The sequence below is a fragment of the Hemiscyllium ocellatum genome, chromosome 2, assembly GCF_020745735.1.
Source record: "Hemiscyllium ocellatum isolate sHemOce1 chromosome 2, sHemOce1.pat.X.cur, whole genome shotgun sequence".
In the NCBI taxonomy this organism is placed as follows: Eukaryota; Metazoa; Chordata; class Chondrichthyes; order Orectolobiformes; family Hemiscylliidae; genus Hemiscyllium; species Hemiscyllium ocellatum.
Window position 1 is genome coordinate 54,650,458 of NC_083402.1, and position 12,845 is coordinate 54,663,302.

The 12,845-nt window shown below is 40.2% G+C and overlaps 1 protein-coding gene across 3 annotated transcripts in view; it reads right to left on the minus strand.

Moving 5' to 3' along the window:
• Nucleotides 1-12,845, minus strand: part of arb2a (ARB2 cotranscriptional regulator A) — a 535,689-nt gene that overhangs the window by 147,682 nt on the left and 375,162 nt on the right. For all 3 annotated transcript variants that reach the window (XM_060844193.1, XM_060844184.1, XM_060844202.1), the window contains exon 10: nucleotides 12,298-12,382. In XM_060844193.1, coding sequence (XP_060700176.1) covers nucleotides 12,298-12,382 — 85 coding nt within the window. The remainder of the gene's footprint in view (nucleotides 1-12,297; nucleotides 12,383-12,845) is intronic.

Consider the following 12,845-nt stretch of genomic DNA (forward strand, 5'->3'; position numbering starts at 1 on the left):
TATGAAAAAGCTAATCATGTACTAGAAGAATGCAATCAAACTCCCAGGAAGACACTCGGCTCTCACTATGGGAGACAGCGAGCCCAATGAGTATAATAATTTATGCTGTTAAGATCTTGAAACTCTCCAGTCTTAGCAATTTAAACCATCAAACTAGCAGAAACAAACTGACTTTTCACTATTTCTTCAATCTTTCCAGAGGCCAAACACACATTCTTACCTTGTATGCTCTTCATTGTAGCTCTCATATTATTGAAGTTTTAAGTGGAAGATGGTAATGTTTAAGATGAAATAGAGGTGACTGCTCAACAGTGGTCTGGTATGTGAATGTGCTGAGATGTGTTATGATTGAATCCTATAGGATTTCTGGATGCCACTGTGATTCAGGGTAACATGTCGCATTAAGAATTTTCAGCTCGAGAAGTTTTGAGTCAGCAGCAGTCATGAGATAGCTTTGACGATCCTGAAGACGCCTGGAAACCAAACTCACCTCCGATGCTGCTGCCTCAAGTCTATGTTACTCGCCCCACTTGCCACCAAAGGCTTGAATGATCTCTTCACCAAGAGGTAAGTAAAGTAAAATAAAAGAGGAAAACAACAAGTGAAAAGAGAACAAAGAACAGAAATGAAAAGAAAAGCACATGGAGTGGATGAGCCCCAGGCTCAGAAGCCCAACTCCACCGCCATCTTACTGGATATATTTGACTTGACTAAATAGTGGAATAAGTTCAAGAGCTTAATGGGTTACTCATATTCTCGCATTCTATATGTTTCATAGTTATTTGCATTAAAGAGTAAATATCAGGTGGAGTTCTTCCCATGTTTGCTTTTCAATATACATTTCACCCAGGCAATTTGATGTGACTTGGTGTTGACTCAGGACAATTTCCCCATATGTTTCCTTTTCTCCGATTCGGATCTATTATAAGTTTAGAAAATACATCTTTATCATGGCTGGCATGCTTGTGGTTAGCTCTTAAATCAGAACACTGAGGCCTGTGCCCACAGCTTGATGTGAACCCAAAATAATAGGAACACTGTGAACCATGGATAGAATACTTAGACATTCATAATTTAAAGCATCTAAGTCATGATGAACCATGTTACATGAAGCATATATATGCGCTCTATTGATAATAGACATTTAAGGGTGATAATGTTGAAAAACAAACATAACAAACATACATGGGACCAAACATTCAAAATGGTATATGTTGTTTAATATTGCCAGCAACTAAAAGAATGGTAAAACATGAAGATAGCTGTATAGTACGTTCTGCAATTGGAACATAAATGTGCATTTATATAGCACTGTTAATTCAGAAAATGCCCCAAAGGCAATCAACAGAACAGCAATCTGACAAAATGGATGCAAAGGTAAAAAAAAATCATACACAAGTTGACCAGCACCTAAGTAGAAAGTGAATTTTAAGGAGCAACATAATGGAAAGTGAGAGGGACTTTAGAAGCAAACTTCCAGATGATGTGGCTGGACTGCTAAAGGCTTGACAACCAATGATACTGTAAAAGACAAAATGGACAAGATGCCGTTCAGAATAATAGAGAATTTCAGGTCAGATGTTGAATGAAGCAGCTGAAATTAAGGGGCAGGCAAGAACAGAAAATATTGTGAAGTTAATACATAAAATTAAAACAGTAGTTTGATTTATTCATTGTATTAAATAAGTAACAATCATTTCTACTAATCATCAAAGGCAAACATTTTCTAGTTAATTTGGAAGGGTTGCATAAATTGTACAGTAAATGGACTATACTGTTTCTGGGTCAATGTTCCAAGCTTCAACATAAAATGTGGCACCTTCAATTTCATTCTATAGTAGTTGACAGAATGGAATTTTTCACATAATTGAAATAGGAACTTCTGTGTATTCAGCACCAGCTCACTAAGCATTTTGGTAATCAGCTAGTTAGTTGCAGGGAAATTTAATAACAGGGTAAATATATCTTTATTACCAGCTGACCACACTGGGTTTAAAATACAAAGTAAAGAATGAATCTTTTGCCAAAGTAAACTTTGATATCTAAACATGGGAAATAATGCATACCTGCTTCCAACTGCAATAAGACTAACGATTAAAGTGTAAAGCATATAGAAAAGCTTTCAGACATGTAACCGTGTGAACGTTAAAATATGGGATGCAACAAACTCTGATTTCAGTACTTTAAATCACAATCTAAACCTATTCATGTATATAATTTGCATCTTACACAAATGAGGAGCTTGAATGTGACAGGGAACTTTAAGGGGCTTTCAGATCCAGCATGAGAAATACTTCATGAACGAACAAGATGTTCCTCTAAGCAACAGGTATGCAGAAACAGGACACACTAAACAATTGCACAGATCAACCAGAGGATATCAATCATTTAATTAATCACATTATTCATCTAACCTTGCAACCTTGACAACATTTGAATAATTATCAGTGAGAAAATAAGAACTGCGTTGAAAAAAACATTGTAAAAATTCTTTGAGGACAGGAAGAATAATTTTGGATTTTTAAATTTATAATCTAATGTATTTTATGACTAATCAATCAAAATAAACTTCAGCTTCATTTGGCCTGAGTTCATATTTGGATTGAGCCAGTCATAGGTCAGCTTGAGGCTGTTTTAATTCAGATTTAGTTTTTAATTTTGATTGGATGGTTAAGGACATAACATTATGTTGAAATAAATTAGCCTTCATATTATATCATTCATTTTTGAAGAAGAGAAAACAACTTTTTGTTTGCTTTACACAAAAATACGTGATCAAATCTGTACATGGGAACTTTACTTCTAAGAGTGACAATAAATGGACTGCTGCAAAATCTCATCGTGGGAGGGAGGGTGAGCATAATGGCCAGATCTTAAATCAACAGCCAACTGATTTATGAAAATTAATGAGGTGACTGATTTGGTTAGTAATGCTGTTCATAGCATAGCATTTTTTAGAATTAAGTCATTTTACATTGTTCTTGAACTCTCCATGCAGGTTTTATTTTTTTGTGTGGAATTTTTCACGCTTTGTCTAAACTACAAACATCTAGGTCCTGATTGCTGTTGCTGGATAGGAGACAGAGTTGAAAGAAATTCCTGATTTGCAAAGTTGTCTTTAAAGATGACCGTTTGTTTTCAAGTCTGGTGGCGGGCTAGAATGGGAATCAGACAACTCAGGAAGAGCATAAGATGCTGTCTGAGCCTGAGTTGGCTGGGCAAAAGTCTTTCTTCAACTGAGCGCTCCCTCATTCATGCCAACATATTTCCTGCACCCACCCTCATGTCTGTCCATACCCTATTCTATCCCAGTCAGCATTTCCCTAGCTGACAATTGAATTAAGAAAAAATGCACAAGCACGCATGCACCTAGGAGAAAATTATAGCATTCCATAGCTTAATTTTCTTTGCAGACCATACCCTACTGAGAAAAGCACTGACTTATATAAATATACATTTTGGGACACTTCTTGATGGGTTTTCTTGAATTTACAGTTCTATGGGGTCTCTGCATAATTTATACACGATTGTTTCCATAGTTAACAGTCCGAAACGACACCAGAGCAACCCAACTCAAAGGATCCTTGACTTCCACTCCTAAAGGGTATCAGATGAAAATCATGTTCGATCTTTCTCAGGACCATATCTGCCAGGTCACCTTAATTTACCAAAGGGACAGCCGAGCTATCCAAAAACAAAACATGGACTGAGAACAGACCTGCTCCAACTTGGTCAAATCTCCAAGCACCAAGGAATTCAAAGTATCATTTCAGTGAAGGCTGTCGGTCACTTAAATTGCCAGCTGCCTTGGGAATTGCACATTTGTAAAATACAGCTGGCCCCGATCCTATCCTGCAGAAATGAGGTGTGCAGTTCAGATGCAGTACCTGCATGTCTCGACTTTATCAGCATTTTTGTCATAGTTGAGCATCATGTCTCTATTTGTAGTATTTGAATTTAATAAGATGGTAATTTTCTACTAAGGATCTAATGTTTGCCATTTAGGACGTATAGAAGCAAAATTGAGCAATACTTTGATCTAATAATTAAGTTAAATTTCAATTCTCATTAAAAAAAGGAATGGTGATAACTTTTTAGAAGAATAATTTGAGAGTTACATTTGTCCTTTTCCAGTTTTATATACTTTTATTTCATCTCTACATTATGCTGTTCTATTTGGATACAGATTTTTTTTTCCTACAGAACATACTGAAATGGACTTCCACAAATTTTGTCATTAAGCATCTTTAGTACGCCAGGATGAGAGTGGTCAAAATCGAAAAGGACTGAAAATTAATTTTCAAAGGCAAAAAGATATAGAAATTTTTGTGGCATGGAGTCACGCACTTACAGTTTTTAGGATTTGTAATGAATGGAAATGCTTCCTGGTTACTTCAATGAGTTAAATCATTCTATTTCAAATGGATAGAAACATATATTTTTCTGTTGTTTACCTTCTATTACTGCCAAGGCTGTATAGCAACATTAATATTTCAACACTTCTATACATTATAAAGTATATTATACTTTTATGGAGTGCTACATGGATCGATGCTGAGTCCACCACTTTTTGCCATTTATATAAATGATTTGGCTGCAAGCATAAGAGATATAGTTAGTAAGTTTGCAGATGACGCCAAAATTGGAGGTGTAGTGGACAGCAAAGAAGGTTAGAACAGAATCTTGATCAGATGGACCAATGGGCTGGGAACTGGCAGATGGAGTTTAATTCAGATAACTGCATTTTGGGAAAGCATATCTTAGCAGGACTTATACACTTACTGGTAAGGTCCTGGGGAGGGTTGCTGAAGAGGAGAATCTTGGAGTGCTGGTTCATAGCTCCTGGAAAGTGGAGTCACAGGTAGAAACAGTAGTGAAGAAGGCTTTCCTTTATTGGTCAGAGTATTGAGTACAGGAGTTCGGAGGTCACATTGCAGCTGTACAGGACACTGGCGAAGCAACTGTTGGAAGATTGCGTGCAATTCTGGTCTCCTTCCTATCGGAAAGATGTTGTGAAACTTGAAAGGGTTCAGAAAAGATTTACAAGGATGTTGCCAGGATTGGAGGATTTGAGCTATAGGGTGAGGTTGAACAGGCTGGGACTGTATTCTCTGGAGCGTCAGAGGCTGAGGGGTGACCTTAGAGGTTTATAAAATCATGAGGGGCATGGATAGGATAAATAGACAAAGTCTTTTCCCTGGGACAGGAGATTCCAGAACTAGAGGGCATAGGTTTAGGGTGAGAGGGGAAAGATATAAAACAGACCTAAGGGGCAACTTTTTCACACAGAGGATGGTACGTGTATGGAATGAGCTGCCAGAGGAAGTGGTTGGAAGCTAGTACAATTGCAATCTTTAATAGGCATTTGGATGGGTATATGAATAGGAAGGGTTTGGGGGGATATGGGCCGGGTGCTGGCAGGTTGGACTAGATTGGGTTAGGATATCTGGTCGGCATGGACGGGTTGGACCGAAGGGTCTGTTTCTGTGCTGTACATCTTCATGACTCTATGTCAAACAACTTCAGGTGAAAAGAAAAATAAGCAAGATTATGGAAAATATTTCTAGCTGACCACAATCCACAGAAGAGTAACTGCATGGTCACTTCAAATATTGAAAAGATTCATACAATGACTACAGCAGTTGTTAATGATTTAATACTGGATCTACTTACCTGTTAACTGCTGTAAACCGAATCTTTGCAAACTTTTGGACATTACTTGACATGCCACGAAGTGTAAAAATGTCAAGACAGGAAAGCAGGTGCGATCATTTTTTGTCTCTAAATCTAAGTGGGACTTGTTTTGGCTAAATATTGACTTTTTAATTACCTCAATAAGTAGGAATACAGAGCTGGTTAGCTCAGTTGGCTGGACAGCTGATTTGTAATGTTGACTGATATCAACAGTGTGGGTTCAATTCCTGCCATGGAGATCATCCCTTTTCCCCTCAATGAGGCCTGGTGACCCTCACGTTAAACCACCATCTATTCTCACTCTCTAATAAGACAGCAATCCTGTGGGACTATGGCAACTTTACCTTTAGTTCTTATATAGGAATAGAAAATGCACTCAATCAGAGTACCAAGTAACTGATGAAAGCAGCGGGCACCTCCTATATTCAACAGACAACATGGGCAGACATTCATGTCGGGTCAGCAAGGGCCATGATACGTTATCATTGCAGTTTTTTTTCATTTCAGTGGTTTTGTGAATACATTTGATTGTAACACTTTTATAGAAATCCACTCAATTTAGACAATGAGGGATGATCACCAATTTAATTGACTTCTTACACATCATAGAATCATAGAATTCCTACAGTGTGGAAACAGGCCCTTCTGCCCAATAAGTCAACACTGATCCTCCGAACAGAAATCCACCCAGACCCCTTCCCCTACCATCCTACATTTACCCCTGAACAATGCACCTAACCTAAACATCCCTGAACACCTTGGGCAATTTAGCATGGCCAATTCAGCTAACCTGCACATCTTTGGATCATTGGAGAAAACCCATGCAGACACAGGGGAGAATATACAGACTCCACACAGACAGTCACTTGAGGCTGGAATCGAACCAGAGTCCCTGATGCTGTGAGGCAGCAGTGTTAACCACTGAACCACTATGATCATGGAACATAGAACTAGGGGCAAGAGTAGGTCATCTGCCCTCAAGCTACTTAATAAGATCCTGACTGATAAAACTGTAACCTCAAGTTTGGATTCCTGCCAATCCCCTTCAGACATTTGCTTATCGAGACCATTCAGGATTTTAAATAACACCTCAACACAATTGTTCTGTTATAATCCTGTGCTGTTCACAGTTACAATTTTCTGACCAAGAAGCAGTCAGTAACTGTAGTCAGTAATTTAACACAGAGAAAATGATGGTTCACCTTCTTTATCTTGTACTCCAAATGGAAAGACAACACTTATCGTGTCCTGTGGCTTTATAATAAAACCTGATGGTAACAGTCTAAAAACAGAAATCCCCTCACATGATTTAAACAGGAAGAGGGCCTGATCTATGTGGCCATGAATTCTATTGCTCTTTCAATGTCCTAAACGTCTGGTCTGGCCCATAAATCATCCTGACTGAGCAGCAATCCGACTAAAGATTGCTGTTCTTCTGGAAATGTCCATAGCAGCTGATCAGTGGATGCAATAGCTGGTATCAGGCTCAGGCAGCAGAAAACCTGTTCTGCATGATATACATCAGAAATTGAAATAACTCCATAGAGGCTGGTATCCTATCACCAAGTCACCCTCTTTTTTCACATGAAAAGTTCTTGACACTGATCCAGTTTTCTCAGAGCCAGCTGTCAGAGTGAACAGAACCTCTGATAGTCCTGTTTTTATCTGTCAGTCAGGGTTGCTGTATGGGTCAAATTAACAGCCCCAGTCAGGGAACTCATATTCTATGAGATCCACATGGCTGACCTCGTTACAATCGCTAAATCCCTCTTCCTCTGAGGCGGAGGACACAGGCGAATTTTTTGTTTGCAGCTCCTCCTGGGGCATTTCAGCACTGGGTCAGGTTCTTCCAACTCTGCGTCTGATACAGGTGGCAGGTAAGGCACAGTGTGCCCAACATCTTGGAAGAAATTCATCCTCGTTTTCAGGTGGCAAAGGCATCAACATGTATTGTATCCATCTCAGATTCTGAGGTATCTTCAACGTCTGAGGCAAAGGAAGAACCTATGGGTTCCAAAACAGTCGAAAAGGCTATCGAGGAGCTGAGCAGGTTCCACGTGTTTGTTAGGCCCACTGAACCTATTTGAACTTTATAAGTCACTGGACCTGACCTCGTGTTCATCGTGCCTCTTACCCAAGTAGAGCCATTCCTGCAGTTGCTAAACCAAACTTCATCCCCTGAAGTAAACTGTCTCTTTTGCTTAGTGGAGTCCTGTGTCTGGCACCGGTGTTCCTGATGCCATTTCACTCTACCCCCAAGTCCGGGAAGATCAGATTTAATCTGGTGCAGAGCCTTCTCCCCATTAGTGACTCTGCTGGAGCTATCCCTTACGTTGCATAAGGGGTAGTCCTATATTCAAACAGGAATCAGGCCAGTGAAGCTGCAGGCTATTTATTTAAGCCTGTCTTCGAAGTTTGGAATGCTCCTTCCATCCGGCCATTGGACGATGGATGGTGTGGAGCTGTCCTTATTTGCTAAATGCTCAACTTTAGAAAATACTCAAATTCGCTTCTGGTAAATGATGGCCCTTTATCTGTGACCAACACCTCTGAGAGTCAGTGTATTGCAAAAAATCCTCGCCGTTTTTCTACTGTTGTGCCCATGTTTGACAAATGTACTCTATGCATGTCCAGTCAATTGAGTGGATGTCCACAATGACTAAGAACATTGACTATATAGATCCTTTCATGGGCTCAATGTGTAACTGAGCCCAGGGTTGACCTGGCCATTTCCATGAAAGTGGGGCGCTGGTGGTGGTAATTTTTGTCCTTGTTGGCACTCTGGGCACTGCCAACCAAGCAGCTAATCTACATCCAATCCTGGCCACCAGACATAACTTCTCACCAAGACCTTCATTTTGGAAATCCCTGGATGACTCTGGTGGAGTTAAGTCAGTATCTGGTGGCGAACTTTGCTCACAATCACTCTTGTTCCCTGGAATAATGTGCTAACCTCTGCTGTGATTTGGTCTCTCCAGATCCAAAAAGGGTGGCACAGTGGCTCAGTGGTTAGCACGGCTGCCTCACAGCGCCAGGGACCCAAGTCTGATTCTCACCTTGAGCGACTCTCTGTGTGGAGTTTCTATGTTCTCCTTGTGCTTGCATGGGTTTCTTCCCACAAGTCAATGGTGGATGTATGGACAGGAGCATATGATAATTTCTTTATTTTCAAGCTTGTGATTTCTGTCTCTAAGTTTGCCCGTATGACAAATGGCACTGGGCAAGCCTTGCAGAATTGTGGAATTGCTTCCTGGTCAACATGCAGGGTGGCCTTGGCTCCTTTGATAGTCAAGAGTGTGGTGCTCGAAAAGCACAGCAGGTCAGGCAGTATCGGAGGAGCAGGAGGATCGACGTTTCAGGAATTCCTGATGAAGGGCTTTTGCTCGAAACATCAATTCTCCTGCTCCTCCGAGGCTGCCTGACCTGCTGTGCTTTTCCAGCACAACACGCTCGATTCTGATCTCCAGCATCTGCTGTCCTCACTATCTCCTTTGATAGCCACAATATTTTCCTGAAAAACCTCCAGCTATTTAATTCCAAAACAGTCGAAAAGGCTATCGAGGAGCTGAGCAGGTTCCACGTGTTTGTTAGGCCCACTGCACCTATTTGAACTTTATAAGTCACTGGACCTGACCTCGTGTTCATCGTGCCTCTTACCCAAGTAGAGCCATTCCTGCAGTTGCTAAACCAAACTTCATCCCCTGAAGTAAACTGTCTCTTTTGCTTAGTGGAGTCCTGGAGTTGAACTGAATCTTTCTCTCCCAATTTTTCTCCATCAAGCTTTGGCCCGAGCCTTTTACTACAGTCGCTGCTAACTGAACCAGCTGCTTCTCATAAGAGACTGGAACCGAAGTTGTACCCTTAATCTGTATTGGTTCCCCGGTATAGACTCTCAGTCTAGCTGAAGTCTTCCACAAACTTATGAGTGGGAGCACACAGCGAATTTTGTTCCAGTCTGGTTCTGTAATCACTGAAACAGCCATGCCAGTATTGGCCTCCATTTGAACCAGGTGACCACTTAACTAGATATTTATTTTGGATGTTGCTCAGCAATTTAACTGTTCCAAACCAGATGTAGGTCGATTTTTCAGGGTGTGCACTCTCCTGAATATCGGCCGATGCATTCTCTTACTCAAATTAGTGGGACTCTTTTGCTGTCACAAGTACGAATACCAGCCGCAACTACAATGGCTTGCCAGTGTGGAGCTTGAAGAAAATTTTAATTGTTTGGCTGAAGATCGGCTTTGCTTTGGTGTTTTGCTGTGGGCTGACAAAGAGTCCCTCCGATTATGATATGTCCTGAGTGCAGCTATGCAATTGCTTTCCCTCAGTTGGTGTTCCCTAAGCTCAGTCAGACTGGCGAGGGTGTCCACTCCCATTGGAATGCCCTGCAACTCATATGCTCAACTTGCTACATTTTCCAATGATAAAGCCAGTTGTAGTGCCTGTTTGATGTCCAATTGGGCTTTGGCTAATGGGCATTTTTACATGGGTCACATCATTAATCCACATACCAAATGTTCTCTCAGCATCTGATTAAAGGTTAAACTGAAGTCACATACCTCTGCCAATCATCTCAAACTAGTCAAAAATCCTGATATGGATTCCACTGGTTCTCAAATTGCTGAGAAAAACCAATTGCATTGGAGAATTAGGGAAGGCCTTGTGTCATAATATTCCTTAACTAATTCTGTTAACTCTTGAAAGGTTTTAGTATCTGGTGCCTCAGGGAAAGCTAGACTCCTAACAACTTAAAAAGCTGTGGATCCACAAGCTATCAGAAGAATTAATCTTTGCTTTTCATCTGCCCCATTTGCCTGAAAAGAAGCAAATTTTTTTCCACTGGACCCAGTATTCAACGGCAGGATTGAACATCTCAAGTTTCCAAAATAATGACATGATGCCAGAAATGCTTACACCACTCAAAGACAACTGTTGCGAGTGAATTTTTCAAGAGCATGCTTTTCTCTTGTTGCCACTGAAATAACTCCACAGAGGATGGTATCCCATCACCAAGACACTCTTTATTTACACATGAAGAGTTTTTTTTTAGATTAGATTAGACTTACAGTGTGGAAACAGGCCCTTCGGCCCAACAAGTCCACACCGACCCGCCGAAGCGAAACCCACCCATACCCCTACATTACCCCTTACCTAACACTACGGGCAATTTAGCATGGCCAATTCACCTTACCCGCACATCTTTGGACTGTGGGAGGAAACCGGAGCACCCGGAGGAAACCCACGCAGACACGGGGAGAACGTGCAAACTCCACACAGTCAGTCGCCTGAGTCGGGAATTGAACCCGGGTCTTCAGGCGCTGTGAGGCAGCAGTGCTAACCACTGTGCCACCGTGCCGCCCACCGTGCCGCCCACGACACGGTGGGCGGCACGGAGTTCTTGACATTGATCCAGCTCCCGAAGATACAGCTCTCAGAGTGAATGGAACCTTTGATACTCCTGCTAATATATGTCAATAAGGGCTCGCTAATGGACCAGATTAACAGCCCCAGTCAGGAAACTCTTATTTTATGAGGTCCACTCACCTGTCGTTGTTACAATCACTAGAGAAGTGAAGCACTGGATTGTGGAGAGGGAATGGGAAAGATTGGAAAACTTTTTAAATGGTAGAAATGCATAATCTCAAAGTTAGAAACCTGTCATTTGATGGAAACTTCTCCACTTGAACAGCTGCATTTAAATCCAGCTTTTCTTTAGTACCAGCTTACAGTTTATGTAAAGTGTCAGCTTATATTATGTATTTACATTTGGAGTAAAGCTTGTTACTGGAAACCCACAGACTTTGATTCCATTGGTAACATTCAACGCAATCAATTATGAATTATTTAAAGTTTTAAATGTCAAGGTATTTTAAAACTGATGCAGTGGGATGAATATTATTTTCTTGGCACGTACCAATTTTTACATCTCTAACTAAAAGCTGTTATAACCAAATTTCAGTCCTGCATATTTAAGCAAATATCCTGGTCCAGTTAAAAAACTTGAGAGGAAGTCAACAAGTTCTGATTTTTCAGGATATTCCTATTTTCTACCAACTGACAAGTGCAATACTGATGTTGGGGGAAGGGTAATAATAAATTTGAGTGGCATTAAAATGTTTTGAGGAATGTTCCAATTGTCTGGATTAACTTTGACAGAGATGATTCACAGAACAGTCATGGAAATTAAACCAGTTACTTTTGTCCATTCTCTGACATGCTAACTAGGCATTTAAAGTGAAGTACATCCTACTGAATTGCCATTGTAAAAAAATACATTATTATATCATATACTTATTACTATCATATGCTTTGCAATATCCCAATGCTCCAATATAGTGATGTCACAAATTGAGTATCACAATCCACAAATGCTATTAATGAAGCACATTTCAGACGATAAAATAGAGGAATTCCACAGAAAATCCCGTCACCAAGCCAGACTTACTCAGCAGTCTAAAGTAAGAAAATGATTAAATAGAATTTAAATCACGAATATATCTGCTGAAACATCTCCTTTCCAACATTTAAAATTGCAGCTGAATATAACTTCACGCAAGAAAAAATGTTGTCCACACTGTCTGAAAAGAATAACTGAAGTACCTGCAGAGACTCGTGGGCAGTCTGGTAGCATGAATTCTACTGGTGTGTCCAGTGGTTCAGAGCTTGACACCCAATTGCGGCAGTGCTGGAACACAATAAAATTGTACATTTAGACCATGCAGATTTATTCCAACAAAAAATTTGAACATTTCTTTCCATCTAAAATTCAGCATAGGTTTCGGACTAATTTAGAAACTATATTAGCATAATAAATTTTAGGTAATAACAAACCATTTACAGCACACATGAATTCAAACTGAACAATTCTAGGGCCATAAATAGATTTATGACTGTGTCAACTCTCCTCGAGGAGTCAATTTGAAAATGCCTACAATATATCAACTATACCTAAGGTTTTAATATGCATGGTGTAAAAATTGAAAATCAATGGTAAACAGAATTTGATCTGGAATATAGTATCAACAGGACAGATGATTAAGCCAAACTAATTCAGATATCTCAAAGACTGAAATTATTAGCTCAGTTTAAATAAACTGCGGAGCATCTGTAGATTGTTGTGGAAATAACTGATCGATTGTGATGGCCCT